This window comes from Calypte anna, chromosome 2 (assembly GCF_003957555.1).
Source record: "Calypte anna isolate BGI_N300 chromosome 2, bCalAnn1_v1.p, whole genome shotgun sequence".
Lineage (NCBI taxonomy): Eukaryota > Metazoa > Chordata > Aves > Apodiformes > Trochilidae > Calypte > Calypte anna.
This window is the reverse complement of record NC_044245.1, coordinates 33600727-33617648: the sequence shown is the minus strand read 5'-3', so window position 1 is coordinate 33617648 and position 16922 is coordinate 33600727. Positions and strand designations below refer to the sequence as shown.

Here is a 16922-nt window from a genome sequence, read left to right as displayed (position 1 = left end):
CACCATAAAAGATAAATTATTCCCTACCTTTGGGGGAAATCTGAGCTAGCTGACATGACTGAAGATTTTTTAATTTATCAGGAGACAGTAAGACAAAATATATTCTTTGAAAGAGCACAATCAAATTGTAATCTATTGGTCTGGATTGGTTTTTTGTTGTTGTTGTTTGGGTTTTTTGTTTGTTTTGTTTTAAACTAAGGACATAAAGATATGATCCAGCTTCTTAGCTGACAACTACAAGAGTAGTGCAAAAGCTGCCCCGGAGCTGGATCTGGTTCACCAAAGAAGACAGAGTAGCCCTTCCCCACACAGTTTGCAGTTTGGGAAGGGCAGGTCTCCAGCACCGTGCTCGATCCCATGGGAATGTCCAAACTTAGGCCTCAGAACTTGAGGTTTGGTACCAGGGAGTGTGATGATGGAAGAGATGGATGAGACTGACCAGAGGATTCAAACCACATTGTCTTTATTTGCTGCATTTTCTTTTTAGTCTGCATTTGCAATTACAGCCTTCGCAAAAAAGCTGTGGCTTTAGCGTCAGTTCCCCCTGTTTCACATTTTATCCTTTCTCCTGATAATTATGCAGAAACAGCCCACAGGAGCGAACAGTGGACCTGATGGATCATGGGGGAGGAATGTTCAACTACCAAAAAGCATAAAGCAAATAAACAATGAGAAAAGGAAAAATACCCCTCTGTCTTTGCGCGGCATTTGTCACAAGAGTAGGCAAACGCTTTGCAGGGAGAAATATGATGATGTCTCATGGAAACCTTTTAAAGTAATTTCTAACAACTACCAGCACAGTCATTAACAGGTTGTCAGGAGAGAAAATAAAAGCTTCTAGACTGTTTCCATACAGTCTGCATTCAGTGTTATTACTATTACATCAATGCCTAGAAATGATAATGGGATGAGGGCCCTCTCCAGCCAGGCATCATGAAAACCCATCCTGAGAGGTCATTGTGAACCAGCAGACAAAGGGAGTTGTCTCAATCTTGTCTTTGTACACAGGAATTTGAGAGACATCATGTTTGGGAGTCACCTTTGCTGCAGTAGCCTGGAAGTCTGTCCTTGCTGCCCCCAGACATGGCCCTTCCTTGACCTAAGCATCTTTTTCCCTGCTGAGGTGGGGAAGGCATCACAGTCCAAGCTGGAGGACAGGTACCTCCCAGTCCTCACTTCCCCAGGTTCACAACCCAAATCCCTTTATTCCTGAATCCCTCCAGCCCTTGGCAGCCCAGGACCCACTCTCAGGACCTGTGATGCTGCAGCCCCAAGTGCTCAGTGCCTCCTGGGAGGCTCCATCTGAAGGTCTGACCAAGAGGCAGCAAGCCTCGTGCTGATGCTGCTGACCAGGCCTTCGGGCACCTTCCCTTTCCACCATGCCAGGTCTATCTTCATGGCATGTTCATTGACAAGGAGGCAAGGAGACTCACTCTGGTGCGTCTGCTCTCTAGGATCCATCCTTCTTCTCCCTCCCCCTGCTCTGCTCCATACATGAATATATCATGAATATATTTCTCTTTTTTTTTTTTTTTCCCTTCCCTTTCGGTAGTTCTTTCTTTTTCTTTTTCCCATTACCCCTTTAATGCAGAGCAGGGCTGCTGATTACAAAAGCAGCAGTTTGACTCGAGCAATAGGTCTTCTTCACTAATCCTCACTGTCATGGAAATTCCAGCTGCTACAAGAATAAGAGGCTCAATCCATATTTGCCAGCTCTAATATGAAATCTGTCAGGGCCCAAATTAATGAGTTCCAAATTCCTTACATCACGATAACAGGTTAAGACTGGTCAATTAATTACATAAATCCTTCCCGATTCATTGTGCACTTTCAGGCGAGATTGTGTCTTACATAACCGGGTGACAGAAGGCCTTTTGGCTCCTGTTGTTCCGCAGAAAAGCCTCCATTTAAGCGCAGCCCGCCTGCCACGGAGGCTGCTAAATGTCACGCCTTGGATCTGCGCTGGCCCCTAATTGCTTTTGTATATAATAACAATAATTATAATAATAATAAATAATAATATCTATATTATTTGTTCTTTAAATGGGGGAACTGCCGTGCCGGTGCGTGGGGGGTTTCCCCGTGGGAAAGCAGGTGCAGCATCGCCACCCCCGCCCCCTCTGAGCCCCATCCCCAGCGTGGGGGGAGTGACGGGGACACCTCCCTGTATCCCCTGCTTGCGGAGCTGCGCGGCCCCGGGAAGGACTTCGGGATGGAGAAGAGTGAATAAAAGGGTGAGGGAACAGTGAAACCGGGAAACAAACGGGAAAAAAAAACCCAACCCCTCTGTAACCCCCGCAGTCCGCCCCCGCGGAGCCCCGCGGATTTCCAGCTTCCCTTGCCCGCGCCCCGCCCCGCCGCCTGCGTCTCCCGGCCCCACAGCGCTCCCTGGCGGCGCGGAGCGGCGGGGCGCGGCCAGACAAGACGGGGAGGGTTGGGGGGGGGGGAGTCGGAGGAAGCCCGGGGCGGCGGGGATGGGGTTGGGGGGCAACAACGGGATGCGGGGGGGGGGGGCGGGACACGGAGCCGTTCCCGGCACCGCCCCAAGGAGAGACCCGGGCCGGCGCCTTCCGCAGGATGGGGATGGGGGGGAGGGGTGCGGGAGCGTGGGCTGCCAGGCCTCCCCCCCACCCCCCGGTTTACCAACCCCGGCCCCCCCTCGCCGTTGCCATGGGCTGCGGTTGCCCCGAGTTACCGGATCAAGGGCGGGCGGCTCCGCTCCCTGACAGCCCCCACCCCTCCCCCCCCAAACTCCCTCCCCATCCCCAGGCACCGCGGGGACGCGCGGGCACACGCGTGCGCGCAGGAGAGCGGCGGGGCGAGGAGGGGGGGGGCTGGGTCAGGCGGAGCGGGGCGCGGAGGACAGCGGCCTCAGGTAAGGCGCTCGCCCCGCTCCGCTCCGCGGCCGGGAGGGGAGCGGGGCCGGGCCGAAGCGATGCTCCAGCCTCTCGGGCTCCCGGGGATGGTGCTGCCTTTTTCTTTTTTTTTTTTTGTTCTTTTTTCTCGGGCTTCTAAACTAAAAATAAATAAATAAATAAATAAATAAAATACATTAATTAAAATCGAGAGGTTTAACCCTAAGAAGAAAGTTTAATTTTCGTTTTATAAGGGCACTTGGATTATTTTCCAAGTCGGCTTTCTTCCAAAAGACAGAGAAGCCATTTAAGAAGAGTATTTTTAATAGAGAAAAAGAGAACAATTGTGTCTTCTCCCTCAAGCACTTAGGACCTTCCAGGAAAAGACTCAACCTGATACTGAAAATAATGGTTTACATTTTTGCAACGAGGTAAAAGCTACTGGGGAAACAGCCCCCTGCCTTAAAGACTCCCTTAAATTCTCTCCTAAATTACAAATACCATACACAAACCCACACACTTTTGTCCTACTCCCCACTGAACATGCTGACTTTTTCTGTACCCTGTGTTTTACAAACAAAGCAAAGCATAAACTCTGCATACCTATCTAAATACTGCTCTGGCAGAAAAAAATTCAATGTATCAGATGTCAAAAAAATATTTAAGACATTTTACAGTTTTATAGAGTGGAGCATTTAAAGAATAAAAATTCTCACTTCTTATAAAATTAAGTCGTAATTTAAATGAACATTTAAATTACAATTTTCTCATCTTTCTTGAAACTGTATTTCATTGAGACTAACAGGTTGCTTAATGTTAGTTTACAACATTCTTAAGTTACACTTTGTAGAATCTGATAGCACATATGACTGGAGTTATTTTCACTTCTTTACATTCTCTACAAAACCAGTAACAACAAAAACCAAACGCAAAAATAGTTGAAGAGTAATTACACTTGGTAAATCAAAGTGATCAGGATATTGATATTAAAATAAAGGAAATCTTACTGGCAGGTTTAAGCACAAAATATAAAGTAGGAATATAATTACTTAAAAGCTTTTAATAAATCATCATGAAAGTAAGAATATAAAGTTCCAAGAAAAATATAAAGCAAAGTCTGGGTGAAGAATTATTGCAAAGAGATAGTAATATTATTAGTTTATTAGATTATATTATAAACTATACTAGACTGTTTAACAAACTAGCAGGAAATATCAGCATTATTCAAAAATTTAAAATAAATTTAAAATCAACCAAATCAAAAATGCATTACATAATGTTGAAAGAAAAAATAAAATCACTGGATCATTGGAGTCATAAAATAAATTAAAAATACATTTTTTTTACATTTAAATTTGTAAGTTACATTCAAATGTTCCAAATTAAGCAATGTCTTAAAACCCGTACATGCAGTTACACACAGCTGATCCAAAACAAAGACATACAAGAACATTCAATACTTTTCCTTCACCTTCAGTAGGAAAAATTCCAGTAACATTCGCTACACAAACATTAGCTATTCAAACAATAAATATTTAAACAAATTTTTGTCAAAACTGGAAAAAAGTTCTTAGAGTGGTCTTAGAATTTTTGCATAGGGTAACAAAAAAAAAAAAAAAAAAAAAAAAAAAAAAATCCAACAGAACAGTAATAGAACTATTAAAAACAAGCATTTCAGAAACATCTTCAGTTTGAAAACACTGGCATATATAAGCTCCCAGAAATAAAAAAAGTAAAAGCAAACCTTGCTTTTCTGCTCCAAACCTTGCATTTCTGTAATTTCCATGATAGTGAGGACATGTTAGTAAGCCAGAATTATAAAGTGCATCAAACAATTTAGATAAAGGTTTTAAAAGAAAATTAAAAAGCCACTAGCCTAACATTGCATTAAATAAAAACATTAATTTTTTTAAGCCGTAGCTCCAGTTTTTGGTTTTGTATTTTTCCCCATCTCTTAAATAAGTTTGCAAAGTGATTTTTCCCTGTAACATCTTAAAATAAAACTTAAAAATAAAAAATAAAAAAGATTAAAAAATTAAAAAAAATTTAAAGGATCCAAGTAATCAAACATCTCTGCCTGGCAAGAACAGCTATTCTAAAGCTACCTTTCCTGATAACTTGTTGCTTTAATTAAATGTTATCACTTTTACATTAAAATAGCTTTGCTGCTAACTCACACACAAGCTGAGAAGGTGAATATAGATACTTTTGTGCAATTCAATAAGACCAAGCAAAAAGAAACATGGATATTTATCTTATAAAAGTGCTATCACCGACAAAATACAGTGGATGAAAGTAGTTACCTAAGAGATGTCAAACCTCAGACTATTAAAACATGTTTCTAAAAATTATACAGCTTCCCAGCTGGATGCTTTAAACAAGCATGCCCACACATGCCTATGCTAACCTTTATTGGCTGGCCATTTAATAATCTGTTGTTTCTGTAACTCCCAGGTTTAAAATGCTCCTTCTTTGAAAGGATCTACAGAATTCTATAAAAATACAAATATATGTATGTATGTGTGTGTGTGTATATATATGTATATATATATCAATTTCTAGGCTGGTAACTACAGCACTGAAGTTAATGGAAGGGATCAGACCCCCAAGTTCTTTTTAATAGCAGTTAAATGTCAAATATAAATACACCACCACAGCGAAACATATTCCTTTGACAGAATCTGGGACAAGACACTATGCAGCTGCTGTTAACAATAATGAGCAAAACTGACGTTTAATACAAATCAGGGCTGGTGGTTATGAAGTTGTGCTCCAGCCTGCCTTTTGTTTGTGAGAAAGTCAATATTCCAACGTGTTAACTACAGCCACAATGCAATCAGCAGCTCCTGTTACTCCCAAAGAGTGGAGAGGTCCACATCACTACCACGTGTACCAGCCAGGTGATTATCATCCTCTCGAGAGGGAGATACCCTCCATTTCAGCTGCTAAACTAAAACATCTCTCTTGGCATCTTCAAATATCGGTGCCTAAAGTTAAACATGATGAAAATAAAATCCTGGCCCTGGTGAGGTTGATGCAAAATTGAGCTATTGGTTTCAGTGGATCTCATACCCAATTTTCACTGACAACAAGTATCTGTAATTCACTGGGAACTGAGAATCTCCAGCAGACACGGTATAATTTTTTTTTTTTAATATTTCTAACTGCTAAGCAACCACGATCAAGAATTTCGGCCTTCAGTTCTTACACATGATATAACCAGGCCTTCCATAAACATTACAGAAAGACCAGGGGAAGATATAAATACATCTCAAGTTGCCAGCAGCATATAGTTCATACAAATGTTGTTTTGCTGATGTTGCTGAGCTACTTCAAAAAGTTAATACCTTGTGGGGTATGTAATTTCATCGCTGATGTCAAATGACTTCTGAAGATGAAGCTTCTCTGATGCAAATTACAAAAAGATGCTTTGGATATATTTGGTATGATATGCCAGCTTTCAAGCTGAGGAATTAAGTCATCTTTATTTTTCAGATCTGAGACATATACTCACAAAGGGAAGTATTTTAACCACCACATACACCAGTAGAGCAAGACTTACCCAGCACAGGGAGTTTGTCATAAAAAACAAAATGCAAATCGGTAGTGTGTAGACCTGAATCAACGTACTAATAAATCAAAAAAGAAATAGCATCAAGGTCTGTTTTGAAAATTTTGTAAGGACATCGGGTTGTATTGGCGACAGGTCTGGTAGGTACACGTTACCAGCCAGCCGTGTTTACACAGCACATGTAACCAGTAAACAGAGAAGAAACCACTTTGTACTGTCCATACCATAGCAACACAGGAATGATTTTTCATGATTCTTCAGAAGCTGGGCTTGCTTTACATCCACATGAAATGCTGTCATCACTAGGTCTCAGCCCGGAGGATGAACTGCAGAAAAGAAGAGTGGGGGGGGGGGGTGGGTGGAAATAAAAGGAGGAAATTGGTTTTCACAACACACTCAAAGCCTGAGTAACAGAGGAGAACTTTAATTATCTCCAGTCACAAAGAGAGACAGGAAATTTGGACTTTTAATTAGCCATTTGGAGTGCAGTTGGATATTTTTTTAGCAAGATAATTTAAACGCGAATAATTCAAGTCTGACTAAATGAAATTCACATAATCAGAATGCAGATAATTGAATTTCTACTGCATTCATTAATTCAGTGTGGAGGTGTGTGTGAAGACTTCTATGATGAGCTGTCACAGCTCAATAAAATCTCAGTCAATTAATTTTTTCATTATCTTAGTATTACATCAACAAAAAAGCAAGGCATGCGCGCACGCGCCTGTATGTATTTACAATCTCAGAAAGTAAGGAAATACAGAGAAATCACCTCTCCGAGTCAGGCTCCACACTGTTTTCCCCTTTTTTTCCCTCTTCATCTTCAATAGGAAAACGTCTGTTCAAGGAAGCAAACTTATGAATTGCCTCAGCAACAGAGTATTTGGTCTGTCCAGACACACACGCCTCCATGTCTTCAGGGCTGAGCTGAGTCTGTAAGAAGAGGTGAAGCCTACTGTCCGACAGCAATAACGCATCTTGTAGGACCCTGGAAAAAGAAAAAGAGAAAATCTTTTTGTATAGATGCACATACACACATTTTGAGTTTTACCAGACCAAACGACGTCCTGCTTTTTAAGTTTTCAGATGAATCCTAAACCAGTAACAGAAGGTAATGAACATATTAAAATGATTAGGTGTGTGTTACTTTCGTACTGCATTATTTGGAATTTTAGGTGAGTAAAACCACAAAGCTAATAGTTAGACACATCTGCTATTAGAATAACTTCAAGGACACTTCTTCCATTTAACCATCTGTTATTGCCACATGGATCAATTAATGATTTTTAGGCAGTTGGAGGCATATACTCTTGCAAAATTTGGTCTCCATCTGAGAATTCCTTTTTTTTTTTTACTTTTTGTAATAGCTATGGCTTTTCTAAAAATTACAAGCCACCAATTTATTTAGTGAGGGGACAAAGTGTGTACAGAGAGAGGACTTCAGACACACACAGTGTCAGGACCTGAAATACCTGTAAACAAAAGCCAACACTAGCCAAAATCACTGATGCTTTTACAAATATGCATATATTTAAGCTAGAATGAAAATGCTAATACTGAACACTGATTTAAATTTACTTGCAAATTGTTTTCAGCTAATCTTAAATACTATTTCCTTGCAGCTATTCTTTTCAGAAGTCCATTTTAAATTAAATCTTCAAATAAATTTAGTTGCTACGGAGCATTTACTTACATCAAGTAACAGTAAACAAGATGCAATGCATTCCAGTAACACAGAAACTTGTAGAAATACTTTTACAAGGACAGAGAAGTGAGGGTCATTACCACCTTTTTTGGGGGAGTGGGAACCAAACAAAAACCACAACTTCACTACAACATTTCTCTGGAGAAGGAATTCTTTAATACACAAATCCTAAAATTAGTAGCAGACTCTTTTGTTTATATGTACCTGTAATTTTACCCATGTAATACGCAGAGCCTATGGCCATACCACACACAGAAAATCATTAAAATATCTTTTAACAAATTAGAATTTAAGTGTCAATATTTACCTACTTCTACCCATTTAGGTTACCAAAGTGTTACCAAAAAAAGTCATTGCTTTCCAGTAGGAAACAAGAGATGACATTAATGTAAGAACTAGTAAAAGCAAGAAGAAATATTGCATTCTATAGGTACTCTGACTAAAATGAAAAGTAAAACCGATTAGTTCACTCTCTCAAGTAAGATTAATGTGTGTTTGGACTGTAATGTTTTAAAACACAAACACGTACTGCAAACGGTTCTCTAAAGTAGCCAGCATTACAATAATGTTTAATAAATACGCTAAAGTATATTTCTGGCTGCATCTAAGCCTATAAAATCTGTCAAATCAAAATAAGTAATAGGAGATACCCAACCTAAAACCCAGGATATTTGTGTAAAAGCACATTTCATTTGCCTACCTAAACACACACAGAGTCTCAACCAAATAACTCAAACTTTGGCACTTGCCAGTGAGGAAATGTCCACAGCAACTCTAATGATCTACCTGGTGCATTTACATTTCAGTCTTAAAAGGACCAGGTATTGCTGAAGTTCAAAATAAGCACATTTTCATACTACAGAAAGCCTCTTTTAATCCCATCTAACTTCTTGCAATTTTACTTAAAAATAAACACAGCAAAGAGACATCTGTGAAATCAATGCATGCAGTGTACTAACGTACAGAAAAACTTCTTCACAGTCTGAAAGAAGCCAGCAAATGCTGCATAAAAAATCATTCAAAACACAGAATTTACAGGTCTACACACCTTGACAGCAACAGCTTCATTAATACAGTTTGAAAAACCATCGTTCAGCAGCCACTAAAAGAGCATTTCAGTCTCGACTCTTGATAAACATGTATTCCAAACAAAGGCAAACATTACAACAAAAAGTAAAATTCAAAAATATCATTCCAGATGATACACTTGAGGGAGTAAATATTATTACTCCTTTCTTCCCCTTACTAAAAAAAGAAAAAGAAAAGGAAAAAAAAAAAAGAAAGAAGGAAAAGAAAATTAACATGCTGGAGTTTATTGTAGAGTAACTAGAGTTTTTCCCAGGATTACGTGCAGAAGGAGGGGATGCACATTTCTGCAATTCTAACATTTGCGTGTCTAATACCAATTAACCCAGCAAAAGGCCAAGACGTTCAATTCTGTGGATGGCATTTAGTTTCACAGATTTTCCTCTTGCTGTACCTTCAAAAGTTTCCTTCCAAGCAGCGAAAACACAAGTAACTAACTGTTCATGAGATTACACTACACTTACAGCTCTGTTGCCATTTGAAATGTATTTTATTTTCTTTATAAAATAATGGGTAATCTTTAAAATTGATTCTAGATGGTTTGAGGCATTACACCAGAGAAGTAATGAGCACTAATGTCAATGATATTGGACACAAATTCATTTTAGCTTTATTTCATGTCCAGTACAATTCTGCCAAACCTTGAACTGCTAAAGCACTGTTATTAACTCAGCAGTAACCTAACACATGGAACAGCAAACAAAAGTGATAAGAGTACAGACTGATCAGGACCTCAAGGCTACTGTCCTTTTTCTGCAGCTATAATTCAATTTCCAATTTTACTTTACATTGGACTCATTATTTCACAGTAATTTTCTCCTTTGCTTCAGAGTGCCATCTGGAGGTGAAAGGAGTGAAGAGAAACCAAGGCAAAGAAATGGAAAGATGTTCATAAAGCTAATCACACGAGAATACGTATTTATATATATATATATATACACACACATACATGTTCATAAGGGGGGGAAGGGATCAGACCCTCAATGCATTTTGCAAACCATTTGAAACTATCCTGAAAGCAAATATATGAACACCTTTCACTCAGTCATCCTCTTGAAGGTTTTCTTCTTTCTTTTAATTAAACAATAACTCCTGTTTTTCCCCCAGCCTCTGAACCAACAGGTTAGATCGCTTTTTAATTGCACCCTTCAAGCAATCAAAAAGAAAAATAAATTGCGCGCTATCCGTAAGCATTATGTTTTCCTGTTCAAAATACTCCTCCTTTGAGGAAATAACCATACATTGTCACCAGATGTTACTACTAGTATTAAGTGCTGCTATCACAGTTGCTCTCCGGGGCTTTCTTTCTCTGTCCTGGGGACTCACCATTGCAAAGGGCCACACATCTGAAAAAACACCAGATTTGGCTCCAAGGACTTTAGAAGAAAAAAATAATAATAATAAAAAAAAATTGAAATTACAGCGCACCACTCGCCAAATTAAAAAGGCAGGAGGAGAGGCGGAGTGTCATAATTATTAATACTCAGATGACTTGGCAGAGGCTGAACGCCTGCGCAGTCTGAACGTGACCAAGCGGCACTCCCGGCGCTGCTCCCGCAGCTCCATTGCGGGATCCCGGGCGCGGAGCTGCGGCCGCAGCCCTGTGCATCAGCACTCCCTCCCATGGCTGGCAGTGATAACTCCTGTGAACTGGCCCAGCACGCTGGAGAGGACAACAGAGTTTCTGTGCACGCCTGGAATAAGAAGGGAAGGCTAAACCTTGGCGAGTCTTGATCCCATCAGTAGTCATTACTTGTCAGAGATCTCGCTCCTCTCGGCCAGATTGCTCACACGCATAATGACTGCTTATGTGATTAAGGGGGATGAAGGGTAAGGCTATATGGTTGAATTAGAGATAATAAAATATTTCTTTCTTTTTTTATTTATTTGCAGCCATGCCAATCTTTGTTTGTAAGCTTTCAGTAAATGCTTGTGATCTCTAGCCCTTTAAAGAAGCTGGGTCGAAAAGCATCACAAGCAGAAAAAATAATGGTTTTGAGAAAATGCTGGATAATGCACATGAGGAATACTTTTCTCCTTCCCTGTGTTATGACAAGAACATTTACAAAAGACAAAACATGTGTTTTGTCTTATTTGGACAAGGTCCAAAATCTGGTTTTCTTCAACATGATTTTATTAGTTATATTATACATTGTTCTGCTGGAGGAAAACAACATATGGCTGAACAACTTAATCCTAACTAAAGATTTCCTGTATCTACTGTAACTTAATACAATGACAGATGCACACTTGCATGTGTGTGGAAGGTTAACTCTCCGATTTTGTTTTTGACAAATTTATTCTGCCCATTTACATCATCATAAGAGCAAGAGGGAAAAAAAAAAAAAATGAAAGAGTTGGAAGGCAGGGGATGACAGCCTGTGCTGTGGTGCCCTCTACTGAGCATCCTGTCAGCCCCAGCACAGTAAACAAAGCCCCGGTTTCCTCTTAAAAAAAGCTGATTGTTTCCTCCCTCATTTTTTAGAAGAGGAGAAATGTTACTGAGAGCAAGCAACTGCGGAGCAACTGTTGGGCATCTGACAGTGCATATGTTTAAGGAAGTGGATAAGTTAAGGATTAAGTGACACGTGCCTTCTAAGCATTATTCACTTCACTCACCAGATAGGAAATATTACCAGGGTTCAATTGGAAAGAGGCAGACACCACTTGGCTGTGTAGATCCCACCTGCCCCGAGGTTGCCCATGCTCCTGCTTGAGCCCCAGAGAACTGGCACCCATTCCCCTTGGAGCCAGACTACCCCTCTCCTCATCCCCCAAGAGAGCACCTGATGGAGACACCTTCAGGAGAAAGTCCTCTAATTCAACATGAGCTCCTGCTTTTGTGGGACTGTGGTGGGGAAGGTGAGGTGGATGGCAAAACCTCAGCCACCTCCAGAGAATGGCTCTGCCTTAGGTAGATGAGCTTTGGGTGGCTTGTTTGGCACCGAGTGAGCCTGACTCACAGCCATGCAGAGCAGTAACACTGGATGGATGCCCTTCACCTTCTGCATTTCTCAAAACTTCAAGTATGCCTTCCACCCCATCTTAAACTGTCTCTCTGGTAAGTAATTGAAGACTAATCCTTTTTCCTAAACCACATTTTAGGCACCCAACTGTATTCAATAAAAAAGTGTCAGTGACTGAACTCAGCTTCATTTAAAGGAGTTTTGTTAATTAGTTTTCTAATACATGAGCACAGATGATCTTCTGTGAAGGTAATCTAAATCCCAAAATTAAACCTGTGCAGCTAAAAAGGGATGAAAGCAAAGAGGATCTTACAGAACCTAGTAGTACAAGGCTGTTTTCATTCTGACCACCAATTTCAGAATAGACCTTTCCTGTGGATTTACAGACATCCTCAAAGGTATGAGAAAAACACATAATTTTCCTTATTCTTGTGAAGCAATTCATAATTGAAGAGGGGCGAGCTGACTTCCGTTAATGCAAATGACCTCTTGAAATATTAAATTATACCCAGACAAGAAGTGAGCTTTACAGCTCTTCATCACTCAGAGATAATAACCTGTAAGATGAGCAGGTCTTCTTACCCTGCACTTGCGCAGTACAGCCCAGCCCAAATGAGACACCTGTTTCCAGGTTTCACCAAACTCTGGTGCTTTGCTTTGGCTTCCAACTGTTGGCCTAAATCTGACACTACTGTCAGCAAGAAGAGGCTTCACAAAGGCTCTAAGTATGCACCTTGCCCCCTGCTAACTCATTCTGTAGGGACACATGAAGGAAGAGAAGGTGATAGGTGCTCTTGTATAGGCAACATGGAGGAGTTCCTAGGGCTGAATACCAGAAAGCTTCCAGAGCTTGATCCTTACTCCTTGGGTATGTGGCTCCTGGCCAGATGCTAAAGCAACCTGCTCACACAGCAATGGGCACAGGGCACAAACTGAGACTCTGAAAGATCTAAACACCATTTCAGAGATGGCTTAAGGTTCTGAGAACTTCGGGAGGCACTGAAGCAGAGACAGGAGCTCGGGTTCCTGCATCACCTCTGAGCACTTGAAAAATGCTGTTTGTGAACCTCTCCCCTGGAAGGTCCACAAAGGCTCAAAACCCATTTCTTCCCACTGTCACAAAGAAACACCAGTGGGGCTGTGAGCTTGTGCATGGTGACTACTGTCACTGCTGGGGCGAAGGGAGCACTCGGATTTGCAGGTTTGATTTACACCACCCTATGCAACTAATCTCTGCCTCTTTTCCTCTCCCCTTTGTAATACATCTGGGAAGTCCTGCTTCTCCTGGCATTGCCACACTACAGAACATGCAGCACCCAGACCCAAAGATAGATAGATATATACATATAGATATAGATTATGTAAAGTAATATCTAATATATAGGTTATATGTTATATATAAATTGTATATTGTATTAAATGTATGTAATAATACACACTGTATATTATTGGTGAGATATACATAGGTGCTCAATGATTCACACATATCATAATCATAACCTTTGGTTCAGATGCATTAAAAAAAAAAAAAAGTGTGAGGGGAACAAAATAAAACAAGAAAACATAATGGCATCCTAGATGAGTCAGAAAAGAAAAAAAAACCCTTCTGTAAGCAGCAGCACAGAGGTGCCAGCCAGCAGAGGGCAACGGTACAGCACATAAGGTGCCAAGCCAATTCATCTCAACACAACTCTACCTCGGAGAATTCCTTCCAACTACTCCCCAGGGCTGAGTGAAAGCTGACACCTTTCTAAACAGCATCCAAGTTCACATATTTAAATCATTATCTTACAGAGATCTATTCCAACTCCTGGGCGAGCAGCAGCAAGGCAAAACGCTTCACTCGCTGTCACTTTCTGCTGTCAGGACCCATTTAAGCTATAGACACCACAAAACTGGAGAGAAAGGTTGTCTTTTAAGATAATCTACCTTTCACTTTTTGCAGCACAGACAGTCTAGTAAATATTTCTGATGCTGAAATACTTTACCTTTTTACCAGGTTGGCCGCTGCTATTTTAAAATGAGGCTTGTTTTGGAAACACACAATTCCATGAGGCACACAGTTAAGCCAGAGCTGCTCAGACCTGGGGACCTAAACTACCATACTCTTAGGCTGAACATTAAGGTTATTGCCTCTAGAAACACAGTCACTATTTCACCATCCTTTTTTCCTGAGGTGCAGAAAAAAACCTCTGAATCTTTCCTGTTTTCCCATCTTACACACCTTCAGCCAGTACTTATTATCTATCCTTTTGGCCACAGATCCCATGTTCCTCCATACAAAATATTATTCCTGCAGCAGCCAGCCCTCCCCCACCTTCAGCTGTTAAATCTAGCACATATATCTCAGGACTCTGTCTGTTAGGGAGGCTTATAATTACCTTATACTGACTGGAAAATTAGTGGGTCCAATACTCCACTGACCACAAGACTTAAAGCCTATTTAAATTACTAATTTTTTTTCCTTTGCTGTGGCAGTTCTGATCCATGGAAACACCAATACTGAAAGAAGACAAGTAGCCTCTACTGGCAATATTTCACCATGAGCTTAACACAAGGGGTGGCTAAAGAGAGCCTGCAAATGCACTCAATTCCTGCCCCGGCAGCTGTGAGCAGCCTGCTCCTACACCAGCAATGCCAGGTACTACCAGAATAGCAGCAAAAGCAGAAAATTACACCAACAGGGTCTCTGGCACTGCAGAAGTGGACATGGCTACAGCAGCGAGACTGATGGATGCAATACTGAAACCTGCACAGTACTCCCTCCTAAAGATGGTCAGCATCTAAGCAAAGGCTACACCCCTCCTTTACACTCACCCTCTACACAACCCCACAGGTGAATGAATGCTTTTATACAGATTGCAGCTGTACTGCAAATGGCCATAGCTGCTAGAGCTTGATTATGCCAGTGAAACCAGTAAACAAAGTAACTGGCATTATAGGAAATACCTGTGTTAGGAGATCTTGCCACAAAATTTCCCCAGGCTCGAAGGGGCTGATCCCACAACAACTCATTTTCCATGAACATGAGAAAAAAGACGGAGAAAAGTCTGTTCTTTTGTATGAGAACATCTAGCTCATTCCTGAAAGCTAGACACAGACATCCCAATGAGAGATCTCCCAACCTTAGTATGCAACTGTAAAGTGACATAAATCCAAAACTGTTATTTATAACCAATGCTATGAAGCACAGTTGAAGTTTCCTTTCAACCAATAGAGCTGAAGTCACGTGTATGAAATATGACTTAGCAAATAAAAATAAAACCAAGCGTGTACCATGTGCAGATGACCACACGGTGGCTCTCAAGTACCAGGGATCAGCTACTGTACACTAAACAACTGGTGACATCATAAAAATGCAAGTATCTCTAGGACAGGCTGTACTTACTTCTCCAGGAATTCTTGCAGACCCTGCCGGCGATGGTCCACATGATGGGGATTGTTCATGTTGAAAAAGGGAGTTTTAGATGGCAGTTCAGGTAACTGTCTGTATAAACAAGAAGCAAAAACACAGTACAGACTAAGTCTGAAATGGCAGAGAAAAATGCAATGAGCAAATGCCAACCCCTAGCACATGAAATTCATGGCTCATGTTCCAGAAGCTCATGAAATTAAGCTTGGGAACACTAGGCTGAGAAACTAGAGGGCTTCCCACACACCTCAAAGGCAAAAGTCTATAAACCAGATTTTTCTGGTTCAGTTGGTATGCCTGCATGCATATTTGACTGCCTCTCCTATGGTACTTGCCCTAGAAGCACCAAGAGGAGGTACGTCTACCTACACTGGATTGCTCTTTCTGCTACCTGTACATAGCAAAAGGAAACACAGATCAAATCTCTTATGAATTAGAGGAGAGAGAATGTCACCAAAGTCTATCAGCACAAATCACATTCTTCTGGGTTTAAAGCAGAGAAAATGCCTTGTAATGAATAAACTCGTGCTAGTAAGAAATGCAGGATACTTCCCAGCTCCAGTTTCTTTAACTGTCAGCATTAAGATGAACCAAACCTCCCCTTCCATGACTGACAGCTTATTAAAAAGCCATAAATAAGGTAACTCACATAAGTGCTGCATTGCTCTGAAGCCTCTGCCGAAGCCAAACAAATTCTCTAAAGCGTCTTCTAACACAGGATGTTTTCCTTGTAAAGCATATACTGTTTGTCTGTTGAGAAATAAAAAACATGTTACTTTGCAAATCAGCTTAAGCTAACATGCAGCCATGGTATTAAAAACACATCTGAGATGCTAATCCCTGAGACACCAAGAGAAACCTTGACTATAATTTAATTTACATTTAGGACTGCTCTTTATCTCAGACAGGACTGGTGACAGTTTACTCTGCTTCTCAGCGAAGTATTTTTCATCTCTTTTTTTCTTTTTAAAAGCAAGAGATCTGAATTACAGTACAACTTGCATGAAAAGGAAAAAAGATCTCAGAAAAAAATTTCAGCAGATAGCGCCAGTCTTTGCAGGGAAAAAAATATTTTAGCTATTCTAATTCTAAACCTGCAAACAGCTACGTAGAGTTCTTCCACTGCGCAATCCTACTTAAATCAGAGAAACTGCTCTCTGCAAGTAGCAGCACTTGGAAATCTTCCCACAGAATGCTATCAGTCCATTAGAAAAATGCCAATTCATCAAAAGAGAAACAATCCATGAAAATTAAATCCATTTGCTGAATTTTCCTGTGGATCATATGCTTAGACTAAACCCCACCCTGCAGGAGGGTTTATAAATCT

The 16922-nt window shown here is 40.7% G+C and overlaps 1 protein-coding gene across 4 annotated transcripts in view; it reads right to left on the bottom strand.

Moving 5' to 3' along the window:
* Positions 1 to 3617: 3617 nt before the first annotated feature.
* SNX10 (sorting nexin 10) overlaps positions 3618 to 16922 on the bottom strand; it is a 36630-nt gene continuing 23325 nt past the window's right edge. For all 4 annotated transcript variants that reach the window (XM_008494221.2, XM_030446069.1, XM_030446068.1 and 1 more), the window contains exons 4-7: positions 16245 to 16345; positions 15572 to 15670; positions 7199 to 7414; positions 3618 to 6752 (exon numbers count right to left, since the gene is read on the bottom strand). In XM_008494221.2, coding sequence (XP_008492443.1) covers positions 6674 to 6752; positions 7199 to 7414; positions 15572 to 15670; positions 16245 to 16345 — 495 coding nt within the window. In that variant the 3' untranslated portion in view covers positions 3618 to 6673. The remainder of the gene's footprint in view (positions 6753 to 7198; positions 7415 to 15571; positions 15671 to 16244; positions 16346 to 16922) is intronic.